At 50.9% G+C, this 13,291-nt stretch overlaps 1 protein-coding gene across 1 annotated transcript in view; it reads left to right on the top strand.

Moving 5' to 3' along the window:
* Positions 1-13,291, top strand: part of Rab6b (RAB6B, member RAS oncogene family) — a 59,108-nt gene that overhangs the window by 28,264 nt on the left and 17,553 nt on the right. Inside the window, exon 2 of the mRNA XM_020165711.2 lies at positions 1,568-1,626. Within this exon, the coding sequence (XP_020021300.1) occupies positions 1,568-1,626 (59 nt within the window). The remainder of the gene's footprint in view (positions 1-1,567; positions 1,627-13,291) is intronic.

Genomic DNA, 13,291 nt, shown 5'->3' with positions numbered 1-13,291 from the left:
CACAGTTAAAAGGTACCCCAGTAGGATTTGAACTCAGATGACCAATTCTGAGTCAAAGTTGGAGTCCTTGATTTTAACCCAAATGCAGATTATCAGATGACTGTCTGCCCCCACCTTGGCCAGCATTGGTGGTTGGGAGATGATAGCACTTTTCTGTCACATGGGCTTCTACATTGGCAAAGGGCTTTTTGAAGGGGGCCCATTGGGTTGCTCTGGTCCACCCAGGCAGTGACCAGCCAACCTCCCTACCAGGCACAGCCTGGACGTGCCTGCTGGCCACGGGAGAGGGCAGAATGGGCAGCTCCTGGCCTTCAGCCATTTTGCTTTTCCTGTCAGAGTTACCTGTCTCCAGCCCAGAGTCATTAGCCTGGCAGGTCCCCTGTGAGCCTCCCAGTAATGGGAGAGTGTAGAGAAGTACTTCATGCCAGGCCCCATCTCACATGTCTCCTTTTTGTCCTTCTTCCTTTCCCCGATGGCTAGAAACACAGCAGGTGACATTCCTGCCACTGCCAGGCCCCAGAGGACCTGCACGGGGTTAGGTCAGAAGCCAAACCGTGCAGTTTGGGAAATTAGCAGCATTTGTGGGATTCCCAAGAGACTCGGCCATACCAGCCGTGCTCCAGTGGGGATACTCCTGCCCTGCGTGGAGTGTTCATGGATGGGCGGGCGAGCCTGCAGCGGTCACAGTGACTGGGAATTGTCAGGAACCCAGCCGGGTCCTGGGATGCCATAGATCCTGTGCTGAGCTGCACAGTCAGGAGCGTGCTAAGGAGAATAGCCCAGCTCACGAGAGACCCTGGGAAATAGCCGCTCACTTCTCCTGCATCCTTGGGAAGCTCCTTCCTCAGGATGCCCAGACTGAATGAATGGGAAACACACTGAGGTGATACAGCCAGGTCACACAGGCAGGTGTAAGAGGAGCATCTTGTGGAGCCCATTGCTCTGATTCTTTGCACACAGCTGTCTCACATCAGCTGGGCTGCCCTGGGTCAAGGAAGACCTAGTTTGGGGAATTCATGGGGCAGTGGGAGGGCTCCTCTTCTGTGGCACCTTGGTACCTGGCAGGAACTTTCCTGCAACCTACTTGGCACAGAAGCTTGCTATTCAGGAGGCAAAGAGATTGAGAGAATAGTGGTTCGTGGCCAGCCTGGCAAAGTTAGCAAGAACCATCTCAAAAAACAAACCAGGCATGGTGGGTGTGTCTGTAATCACAGCTACACTGAAGGTTTGGGTAGGAGAATTGAATTGCAGTCTAGGCTGCCCTGGCATTGTGACTTGCCTATGAGGCTCTGAATTCAAACTGTAGTGCTGCAGAGAGAGAGAGAGAGAGAGAGAGAGAGAGAGAGAGAAGGAGAGGAGAGAGGGAGAAGGAGAGAGAGAGAGAGAGAGAGAAGAAAGAGAAACTCAGAGCTTCCCTTGAGGCTTCCCACTAGGGGCCTACCTCCCTCTTGTCTATGTCTGCAACTCAGCCTTTTTATTTGGTGCTGACTTTCTTCAAATACAGTGTGTTTAGAAGAACCTGACCATGGAGATCTTATGACTGAACACATCTCTTCTTGTTTTGCAGTTGGGAAGACGTCTCTGATCACAAGGTTCATGTATGACAGCTTCGACAACACATACCAGGTGAGGTCCCAGGTGTCCGCCCTCCACCCCATCCACTTCCCCGGTGTCTGTGTCCATCACCACTGCCTGAGACCACCACTGGCCTCTCTCTGGAGCTGGCCAAGAGGGGGTCAGAGTGGGATGGCCCTGGTCCCTGGGATGTCTTTTTGCATTGAAGCTTTCCTCTTGAGTACTGGCCCAAGCGGGTAAAGATCTTCTGAAAATCCAGACATCAAAAAGGAAGCATTTTCCAGAGAGAAATTCTGAAAATAGAAGAACACCTTTTAGTCTGGGTGCCCTGCTCTCCCCTGCAGGACTGAGCCATTCAGGCATGGCTCTCCGGGAAACCTGGGAGAGGTCAAGTGTGCAGTGCTGGGAGAGCTTGGGCCTCCCATGTGTTGTGCTTATTGGGGCCTCACACACACAGCCTTCTCTCCATACCCATGTGTGCATGCACACCCCAGAGCTCCCACACAGCTCTCTCACATACAGCTCTCACACACACAGCACTGTCTCTCTCTCTCACACACACACACACACACACACACAGCATCGCCAAAGGTTCTTGCACTGGAAAGGCTGGCGTGAGGGGCTTGTCCTAGCTACATGGACAGGAGAGTGGACCGAATGACTTCTGTGGCGCCTGGCTCTGGAATGGGGTCGGGGTCAAACAGGCCCACGGTGCTCCTGGCACCACAGGTGAGAGGGGAGGCTTGTGTAAGTGAAGTGAATTTCCCTTGCAACTATAGCTTTTTACAAAAGGCATAAACGGATTTCAGCTATTAAGAAAAAAGGTACTGTTTTCTTTCTTAGGATAGAGACAAATACTAGTGCATTTTTCTGGGCTGGGCACTCTGGGTAACTGAGGGAATGGCTGTTCTGCTTCAGGACATCTCGGGCCTTTACTTCATTGTGTGGGGCTTCAGTTTGCTGAAAGCAAATGTGGCCTTTGGTCACAGAACCCCTTTGTCATCGTGTTCTCAAGGACAAATATTTATAGAGATTCACCAGTGACCGCTGTTCTAAGATGTTCCTCTTCACTGTGGGTGTGGAACAGCTCACTGTGGTTCCAGTTCTGTGCCTGCTTTTCAGTCTGCCTGTCCCCTCTGAACCAGGGCCCTCTCAAATGCCCTGAGAGAGCCCCCTCTCTGCATCCCTCTAATTTTTACTTTCTGTGTGGTCTCAAACCCTGATCACCTCGATCAGGCAGGTTAGGAACCGCCTGGGGAGAAAGAAGGAGGGTGAGACTCTGGGAGAGGGGCCTGGGCTTGCGCAGCTGAGGCCAGGGGTTAGACATTGACCTTGACTATGACTTGTCTTCCCCAGGCCAGGGCTTTGTGCCACTGGGGCTCTTCCCTCATCATAAGGGGAGTTCTTTGTACGCTGTGGACTGTCACCTCTAGCAGACGCCCTCCTGAAGTCTAGCTTGTTACTCGTGTGTACACTTGTGTGTGTGTGTGCATGAGTATTGTGCGTGTGTGTATTGTGTGCATCCTCATATATTATTTTTATTATTTGATGTTTTAATATCAAGTTTCTTACCATGCCTCCAGTTGCATCCCATTGAAAACAGAGTGATTCTTGGCTGGTCTCTGTGCTTGGCAGGGGTGGGTGAAACTGCTTTGAAATCTTACCCCCCCTCCATCTCCAGCGTCACCCCCACTGCACACTGCTCGTCACATACCCGCAGTCCTGCCAGCCTCTGCTTGCTGCTCCCTGCCTGGTGGTACTGGCCCCTTGGTTCCTGTCATTGCCCCTACTGGGTGCCCTTTCCTCTGCTGTTCTCTGCTATGAGGTCTTCTGACTCGTGGGGTCAAGAGCACCTGTTGCACTGAGCGCTGAGGCCTGGCTGCCCTCCATGATGCTCTGCTTCGGCCTCCAAGTCTCTGCTTCCAGCTCTCAGCTGGGCTCTGGCTGGACCAAGGCCAGGACCCCTCGCACCGACCACTGTACAGGGCCACAGATGCCAGTCGGCACTGAAGTGGCTTGGAAAGGCTCTGTTCACCTTGGTTTTCAGATGCCATCAGACTGAGAGGCCCCCAAGGCCCAATGTCATGGTGAGATGAAAGAAATCGCAGAGAGAAGTCACTGCCCTCCCCATGGTCGCAGGACTGTCTGGCAGTCGGTAGAAGTCCTGTCCTACAGCCTTTAAAATGGTAACTAGGCAGGGGAGCTGGGCTCCAATTCTGTGCACACTCCAGCTTGTTTTAATGAATTCTCTGGAGATGGAGAGAGACGTGTTTCTGGGTTTATTTTGTTTTTCTTTGCACAGTTCAGAGGTGCATGGGAAGTAGACAAGATCCCCAAGGGCTTTGGGGGATGGACTTTACAGTGACCATCCCTGTCAGCCCTCCACCAGTATCCTGTCCATCAGTCAGTACAGTGTGGCAGAACTGTCCCTACCCTGATCAGCTGAGGTCCCCAGACAATTCCCAGGATGGAATCCTCCCTTCCTCCCTCCCTCCCTCTTCTCTGTGCCAGGCCCCCCCCCCCCCCCCCCCGCCACTTCCCATTCACTTACTCCAACAACACTTATTTGTCCAGTGTGGTGAATATGCGCCTGGAGAAGCAGTAGGAGAAAGTGGCCTGGCCACAGAACCTGGCTTGCCTCAGCAAGGGGCAGGGGGCAGAGGCCTGTCCTGGGTTTCAGTCAGTAAGGCCCGCCTCAGCCTGTGACTGAGCATGAAGCCCTGGGTGTGCCCAGCTGGAGTGTGCTGAACCTCTCGGAAAGTCCTGCTCACCTGGCAGGCCCAGGTGAGCTCCACCCAGCTGTCCCTGGGGGCCTCGAGGAAGCAGGTCCTCTGCTTACTTTTGTGGTGCACGTACCTCCCCACCCCCAAACACACACACACACTCTTGTTCTCCTTTTTTCACTCATCTCTCCAACCTGTCACCACCCTGCCTATCTCCCCATCTAAATCCACTCACTTGCAGAAATGAAAGAAAAAAAAAAAACAAGACTTACAGCCAGACAAGATTCAAGTCTGTGATGATTCCCTTATGGGAAACCCATCTAAGAAATTGCTTTGGAAGTGCACCGTAGGAAAAACCTTCTGAACCTGCATTGTTGAGACTTGGTCCTCTGTGTGAGCCTGTCCCCCTCTTCTCCTCCCCTCCCACAGGCCTGGGAAACCCCCACAGGTCCGGGGGCATGGGGGACCTGTGAAACCTGCAGTGGAGCCCTGAATATGAGGTGTGAGGCCTCTGCAGGCAGCTGCTGTGAGCTGGAGGGGAGGGTGTGGATGCAGTGCTCTGCAGGGTCTCTTTCCTGGCTGCACGCTAGCCTTTACCTACTGGGGCGATGGCTGGTGAGTCTCAGGCTGGCTCAGGCTTTAGTATTTCTGAAAACCCAGAGGCAATGGAGATAAACTTACAGTCAAAGCCAGGGTCCACCCTGTGGGCTCCGAATCTCAAACCATGGCACAAGTTAGGAAACCATGGACCTAACTGGCTGGCCCTGGGTCCCTGGCCTGAAGGCCCTGCTCTGCCCCTCTCAGAAAGACACGCCTCTAGGATGGGGTAGTGTTTCCAGACTGTAGAGTTTGTGCCTGGACCCACCTCGGTCCCACTAAGTGTTTGTGAGGGGAATAAAATGGCTGTCACCATGTGGCATCTATCGCAGGCCAAGGAGTTTCTGAGAAGCTCTGACCTGTCTGTCGCCGGTCCTCACTGTCACTCCTGCCTGCTCACCATTAGGCTTTTCACTCTCACTTCCTGGAGCTGCCACAACAAATCCCCACAAGCTTGGTGGCTTCAAGCAATGGAAATATACTGTCATAGTTCCAGGGTCTGTAGTCTTCTTTGGAGGGGAGTCATGGTCTTTCAAAAGATATTAGGGCTGCCTTTCTTGCCTTCCCCAGCTCTGGTGGCCCTGGACTCTCCTGGACATGGAGCTGCATGACTCCAGTCTCTGCGCGCGCGCACACACACACACACACACACACACACACACATACACACACACCCTGGATGATGGGTTGGGCTGGATTCTCCTGGGGTCCCTCGGGGTGTGCTGTGGGGAGAAGGTACCAGCTGCCCCACCTGGTACTTCAGCACTGGATGTGGCTCTCCTGCCTCTTCCTGATCACATGCTCCATGCTACGGTCACAGAGCCCCTCCCCCAGCTCTGGGCACCAACAGGCCACTCATTTGACAAACAGCACCTTCTCTTCATGGTGGAGACACATGTCTGTATACATGCGTGCACACACACACAGAACGCAGGGTCCCAACCCCATGGCCTTTCCTGAATGCTTCTCCTTTGGCATGCCCTCATTCCTCCCTCCAGTGTGTTTGCATCAAATCCTGTCTCCTCACCTGCTGCACCCTTGATCTCTGGCTTATCTGGAGCTCTGCACACCCCAGGGACCCCAGCACTAGCACACGGTTCTCCTGCCACTCTTTTCATGGGCTTCAGGCACTAATGCAGAAGGCAGGGGAAGCGGCGGGGGGTGGGGTACTTGGATGACAGCAGTGGCAAGGCAACCAGAAGTAGGAATGTGGTTAGCTTGTATTCGAGGAATAGCTCATATAGGTCTTAGAGTCTAAATGATGAAAAATTCTGGGCCAAAGCGTGGCTGATGCAAGCATACATTAAGTGCTCTATAGAGAAGCCAAAGCAAAAATAATGGCAACTCTACAGCAAACTAAATTGACAAGGATGAAGTGAAAGGAGCAACAGCTTGCCAGCGGCGTCCTTATGGGAGGTGGAGAGTGTCGGAGCTGTCCTGTCTCTGCGTACACATCTGCACACTGCTTCCAACTCTGCCAGGTGCACTTGACCCCCTAGACTGCTGGTAGAACACTGAACTCTGGCCTGTTACTCCTACCATGTGATCTTATCGTGTTTATGCAGTGGAGTTCTATCTTTTGCAAATATTAACATCCTGGTATCAAATGTGAAGACAATTGTATATAGTAGAATCTGAGTACCAGTCATTGTGGCAAGAGACTGTGCTCAGAGACCTGCTGGGACACCGCCAGCCTCCCAGGTGCTCCTTCTGGAATCTACCTGGGACTGTTCCATTACAGACTCGCCCAGGCGTTCACGGATTTTCTTTCCCTCCTTTTTCTCTGCTCTTCCTTCCTGTTTATCAGCATATATAAACAGAAATGTGGTTGCATTTTAATACAGAAAGTTAGCAGTGGTTTATACAAAGTGGACTTCTGGTTGCCCAGGTGCAAGAAGTTAGGTGGGACTCGTAGGTGGCACGCCACACAGTGACGCATCAGGCCCCAGACTCCTGCTCTCACTCTGCCTCTCCTCCTTGGCCTGTGAGTGTTCATCTGTGCACAGGATGACTGTTGCTGCTCCAGACATCACATCTACATTCAAGGTAGATAAGGGAGGCACAGGTTTCCCTGGAATCGCTCTTCTAGCAGGCTGCTGCTTATGTCTTTCTTGGCCACAGTTGGGTCACAAAGCACCCTTAGCCCCTGGAGAGGCTGAAACAACAGAGTTTAGCTTTTACAGGGACTAAAGTAGAGTCAAGCAAGGGCCAAAGGGATTGCCATGGCTACTGGCTGAGTCCCTTGGTAGCTCTGGATACATTCAGAGTTCACTGGACCTGTGATGCAGTTCTCTGTCCCAGACATCAGTCATTCTTCCTAATTCATCGTGCAGATTACGCCCAGGTAAGTTCTTAGATGCCCTTAAACTCCACCACCTGGAGCATCCTACGCCACAAGCGCTGAGGGGAGATCTGGCATATGTGCACACATTCGTCCCCTCCAGACATGCGCTTAGGGAGCACACTGATGTGTGTGTGGCCTCTAAAGGGATGGACTAATTTTGATATGAATAACCCCTTATTAAAGTTTCAAGGTATGCATTGTTTGGTTGATGTCACAGACAACAGGCAGGAAATTAAAGGGCAGTTGATTAATAAATTGGGTGGCCACTCTCCATGGGGAAAAAAGTGGCCACCTAGAATGGGCAGACTTGGAAACTGAAAGAAGCTGGGTACCTGGGCTGTGGCCTTGGGAGCCAGCATCTCCTCCCTCCAGGGCACAGTGCAGGGCACAGGGCACTGGCAAGGGCAGACTGCCCAGCCTGTTTTCCAGAGGCTTCCAGCCGTCTACTTGCCAGTCTGCATTCTTAAGTTTGGCCAGGTTCATTTGCATGGTAATTTGCATGATTTTACCCCCAATACTTACTTTCTTCTGATGGCTGGTGCTGCAGAGCGAGAACAGCAGCCTCATTGTCAATGTCTCGCCATGTCCAGCTGCTCTCTGCCACTTATGATGCTTCTCCAGTCCTAGATGCAGCCCTGGCCAAGGCTAAAAGAAGACACACACACACACACACACACACACACACACACACACACACACACACACACACACACACACACGCCTTTGCACTCTTTCTCTTCCTGACAAGGGAATCTTGAGTCAATTTATGCCAATTACCATGCACATTTCCACTGCAGACTTTATTACTAGATCTTGTCAGAATGGGGCTGCAAAATTATATTTCATAATAAATGCACATAGACAAGAAGACTTCAGCAAATGTAGGGAACATCTTGTCGCCCAGATCAGCTGGGCCAGTGGTAGTTTTGAGCAGACAGGCGCGTAACGTCTGTCATTCTGTGCAGTGTAGCTGAACCCCCATCCCTAGGGAAGAAGCAGATAAATGGGGATGGGGCTGTGACCCATCTTCCATGGGCAGTGCTTTTCAACCACAGCGACAGGAGTAAAGAAGCATGACCAGGTGTGAGACCCCTTGATCACAGCAGAGCACAGCCCAGCCTACTCCCAGAGGCATCGAGCAATGTTTGAGCAGAGTGGACAAGGCAGGGAAGAAAAGATCAGGGCAGGAGATTCCCCAAGCTCAAACCTTCTGCTCATGTGGTCTTGATACCCTGTCTTAACATCCTGGTGGAACAGTCACCAGCAAAAGTACTTTGCACCATACCTCACAAGATAAAACGAAGTACAGAGGACGGCTGCTTTGACTAAGGCTTCATGGCAGAGTACAGGAGGGTGTGGCCTCTTTTAGGACCCTCCTCTCTGAAGCCCTGGGAACACTAGTTCACTGGGAAATTAACAGGGATTACAAGCACAAAGGTTCCTAGGGCAAAGAAGATTGGAAAACACTGGGTTCCTGTCTATCCAGAGCAGGACTTGTCAGAGCCTTCAGTGTGCCAGTGTGCTTTGTCTAGAGCTCCTTACTACAGATCCTGTCCAATAGGGGCTGGGATATGGAGTGTTTCCCAGAAATACTGGCTTACGGTTTTGTCCTGAAGTTAGTCTTCTAGGTCTGTTCCACAGAGCCAGACAGAAACACTGTTGGAGGGTCTCCAGGGCTGAGCTTCAGTCTTGCCTGGAAATCCCTGGGTCAGTTGATTGCTGATGACAATTTCCAGATGTTGATGCAGCATGTGACAGCCCCTTCACGTATCTAACTCTTTGGTCCAACAGCCCTTAAAGGAAGCTCTGGTTATTCCTGTTTTAGAGATGAGGAAACCGAGGGCTGGGGAGGCTAAGGAAGCCATTTTTCCAGGACTCCCTCCAACAGTCCACTGCTCTTCTAAGCCCAGTGACCATTCAGACACAGCCAGAACACTGACAGAGGTTGCTGAAAGCAGACTGAGGCCTTTGGACACATGACCCACCAGGTTATTGGAGCAAGGCACTGATGGCTGCATGGCAGCTCCTCTGGGGCCAGTCGTGACGTGTCCTGGGCAGCCTAGGTGGCCTAGGCTTGTCAGCAGACACATAACCCCTACTCTGATGGCCTGTGAAGGCCTCATCATCACTCGTCGCCCTGACATTGCTGGAGCCCTGTGCATATTACACATCCCAGCCTAACCTTCAAAGCAGAAGTGACCCCCTGACACCCACACTGGCATCCCACTCAAGTGTAGTATACCCACGCATACTTACGTGCACAAACTCCACTGACTTGCGTGTGTCCCCTCTCACACACGTGTCTGCTCACACACACTCATATCCACGTTTCTGTCAACGCACACACCCCTGTGTGACCCGTGCTGACCTCTGGAAAGGGACCATACCCTTCGGCAGGTCGCAGGGAATCACCAAGGTTGTTAGGGCTGTTTGCAGGGGGGTGTGGCCTAGCTGGGCAGCTAGTTCTTTTTGTCTGTTTTCTCCTTCTTCCTCCAAAGTGAGAGCTGCAGGTATGACTTACAATAGATGCAGAGGAGAAAAACCAGCACCATAGAGGAATTGTTGTCAGGGGAGGTCATGGGAGCAGAAGTACTGCATGGAGCTCAGCTTTTGGTTCTGAGTTTCCTGGTGGCCACAGGGAAAGGAAACTGCATGCTTCCCACACACTAATTACAAGAAGCTGCCAGGTTTGCCTGTGGGCCAGACGTTGCTACCACTTGAACAAGTTTCTATAGCCAGGCAGAGACAAGGGTTGGGTTTGGAATGAATTTCCTTGGGCCAGCCTACAAAGAGGTATCTGAAATGGCTGGGCAGGTAGGGTGTCTAGCGGCACTGTGGCCGGCAAGGTGGAGACTTGCACCTCCCGACAGGAGGTCCCCAGACCCCTGCTGGACCACACCCAGGTCCTGGGAGGAGAGTGTCATCACTGGGGGTCTGGCTTTATGGCTCTCCACGTAAGTGGAGTGAGTGACACCTGAGTATGATGCCTTTGCATTTGTTCTTATCACTGTGGTTGCAGGTGCACCTTGGGCCACCTCTGAGAGGCCACCCTTGCTGGGATGTGCTCCGAAGGAGCTGGCCCTTGAAGGCCATCTTTTATGTCCTCACCAAAGCCTGGCATTAACATCAGAGAAGATATGAGGTGGTCCCATGATCTTGCTGAGAGAGACCTTGAGAATGTCACTCCCCTTCTGTGTAACTCTGGCTTGTCATTTACCAAGTGAAGATGGTGTCCCCAGCCATGCAAGGCACTGCCCTCTCCTCTTGTTAAAGACACTTTGTCTTAATCCCCTGCCTCTCTGCATCTCTTAAGGCCTACTGGTTCTTCTCCATCTCACTCACGCATGCCCCTTCCTCTCCAGCCTTCTCTTCCCCCACCCCCCCACCCTGCCCTTTGCAGCAGGTTGGTGTGTCCCCTTGCCCTCGTCCCGTCCTTCAGCCAGGCTTGTCTTTCTATTGTCCCAGCTATGACGAAGTCCCTCTGAACTCAGTTTTCATCTAGTTCTCCATCTGTCCTCTCCACAGCCCATTGGCCCCAAACCATTTTTGGCTTGCTGAAAAAAATGCATGGCTTCACACTTTAGGATGTACCCTCACTTAACACCGTTTCGCTGCTTCCAGAAGATTCTTTTTCTCTTATGCATCTTTTCCCTTCAGCCTGAACAACTTCCTTTAACAGTTCTTGAAATGGAGTTCTGCAGGCCACAGATTCTTTGCTTTCATTCATCCCAAAATGCTTTTATTTTTGCTGACAATTTTGGAGAATATTTTGCTGGATTTAGAATTCTGAATCTACTTTTTTTTCTTTCTTTCAACACTTTAATAATGTCACTCCATTATTTTCTCATCTCCATTTTTTCTGTCAGCCACCATCCCTGTTATCATTCCTTTGGATGCCATGTGGTTTTCCTCTGGTCCTCTCCTCTCCTCCCCCCCTTCCCTTCCCCCTCCCCTCTCCTCTCCTCCTCCCTTCCCTCCCTCTCCCCTCTCCTCTCCTCCTCCAGTCTCTCCCCCTCCCCTCTCCTCCCCTCCCCTCTCTTCCCCTTCCCTTTGGATGGTCCTCTCCTCTCCTTCCCCTCTTCATTCCTCTCCCCTCCCCCCTCCTTCCTCTCCCCTCCCCTCTCCTTCCCCTCCCCTCCCCTCTTCTTCCTCCCTTCCCCTTTGCTCCCTCCTTTAGAATCTTGCACTTGCCAGGTAGGTGCTCAACCGCCTGAGCCCACTCCTAGCCCATACTTTCAAGATTTTGCCTTTATGTTTGGTTTTCAGCACTTTGACTCTGATGTAAAGAGTTAAAGAATTTTGTTTTAGTTTCTTCTAAATCCAACTGGAATTTGCTTAGTTTCTTGAATCCATAAATGGGTCTTATTTATGAATCTAGGAAACTTCTGGTCATCATTTCTTCAGAAGTCTTCATTCCACCCTCCATCTCCTCTTCTTCTGGGACTTCACTTAAACATGTATCAAACTGTTTGAAACAGCACTATAAGTTATTAGGCTCTCTTTATAAATTTTTCAGGATTTTTCTCACTGAGCTTCCTTGTGGAAGCTCATCAGGTTCTCTGGATGTTACATCTGTACATCTCCATTTTGCTGTTAAATCCAGGATTTGTGTGTGTGTGGGGGGGGGTGCTGAGGATTAAACCCAGGGCTGTGTGTGTGATAGGCAAATGTTCTACCCCTAAGCTACCTCCCCAGACCCCAGCAGTAATTTTTACATCCAGATATGGTATTTCTTAGTTCCAAATTTGTGTTTGGCTCTTTTTATAAGATTTTCTCTTTTCTCTGCTAAGATATAAAAATGTGTGCCCTTGTTTTGAGAATACTTTTCTTCATATATTTGGACATAGTGATATGCTTTGCAATACTTCCTGCTACTTTAGGTAGTCTCAGTTACCGCAAGGTTGGTGTCCATTCTCTTGCATAGGGATCATATTCTTTTTGATGTTGTTTTGTTTCTTGCTGTGCTGGGGTTTGAACCCAGGACTTCACACTTGCTAGGCAGGCATTCTACTGCTTGAGCCGCATCTCCAGCCCTTTTTGCTCTCATTATTTTGAAGATGGGTCTTGCTTTTTTTTTTCCAGGCTGGCCTGGACCTTGATCCTTATACTGTAGCTGGGATGAGGGTGTATGCCCCCATACTCAGCTTTTTTCTGTTGAGATGAGGTCTTAGGAACTTTATTTTGCCCAGACTGGCCTAGAACCATGATCATCCCAATCTCAACCTCTCTCATAGGCATGAGCCGCCACCCCCAGCTGTTGGTTGAGATGGGATCTTGTAAACTTTTTGCCTGAGCTGCCCTTGAACCACAATTCTAATCCCAGCCTTCTAAGTAGCTGGGATTACAGGTGTGAGTCATTGGCGCCCAGCTGAACATGGTTCACATTTTCATTTCACTTCATAGGTCTGGCAATTTGGGGTTATATTCTACACATTGTGATTATGATTGTGGATATTGTAACTTAATTGTCCCCCAGTTCTCAGTTCTTTCCCTAGTGTAAGCAACCCCTGAAAATTCTGTTCAGATTTTGTTTTCAGTCCTAAGTAGGCCTCTTGGGGTCTGCTCAGTTCACTTAGAGAGTTGGGCCACACTTATTATAGAATTTGGGGTCCCCTCCCAGGGCCTTTGTCACTTCCAGGAGTTTCTACACTTCCTGGCAGCTGTGGTAGCTTTGCTCTTGATACTGGTTTTGAGTTCATCGAGTTCTTGTCCAGGGTCAGTCAAAGAATGATAAGCCTGGACAACAGGTGAGTGGCAAGTGAAAAAAAGTTTATTGAAGTAAAGGATGACAGAACACCTGCACGGGTGGGACTCTGAAAGACTGAACTGTGGCAACTGCAATGTCTAGGAGTTTTTAGTCTAGTTTTTGGCATGCTTTTAGGGCAGAATTTACAAGGCCCAAGAAACAGCTCTCTGATAGATGGGCCCATGGGTGGGCCCTGGAGACAGCTTTCTGACAGGTGGGCCAGGGGGTAGGCCCTCATCCCCTCCTGTCCTGGCATTCTCAGAGCTGGTTGTGCTGGCTCCAGTCTCTTGCCAAACACCTGTTTCT

The sequence above is a fragment of the Castor canadensis genome, chromosome 17 (assembly GCF_047511655.1).
Source record: "Castor canadensis chromosome 17, mCasCan1.hap1v2, whole genome shotgun sequence".
Lineage (NCBI taxonomy): Eukaryota > Metazoa > Chordata > Mammalia > Rodentia > Castoridae > Castor > Castor canadensis.
Note: the sequence above shows the minus strand (reverse complement) of the source record. Positions and strands in the feature narration are given on the sequence as shown.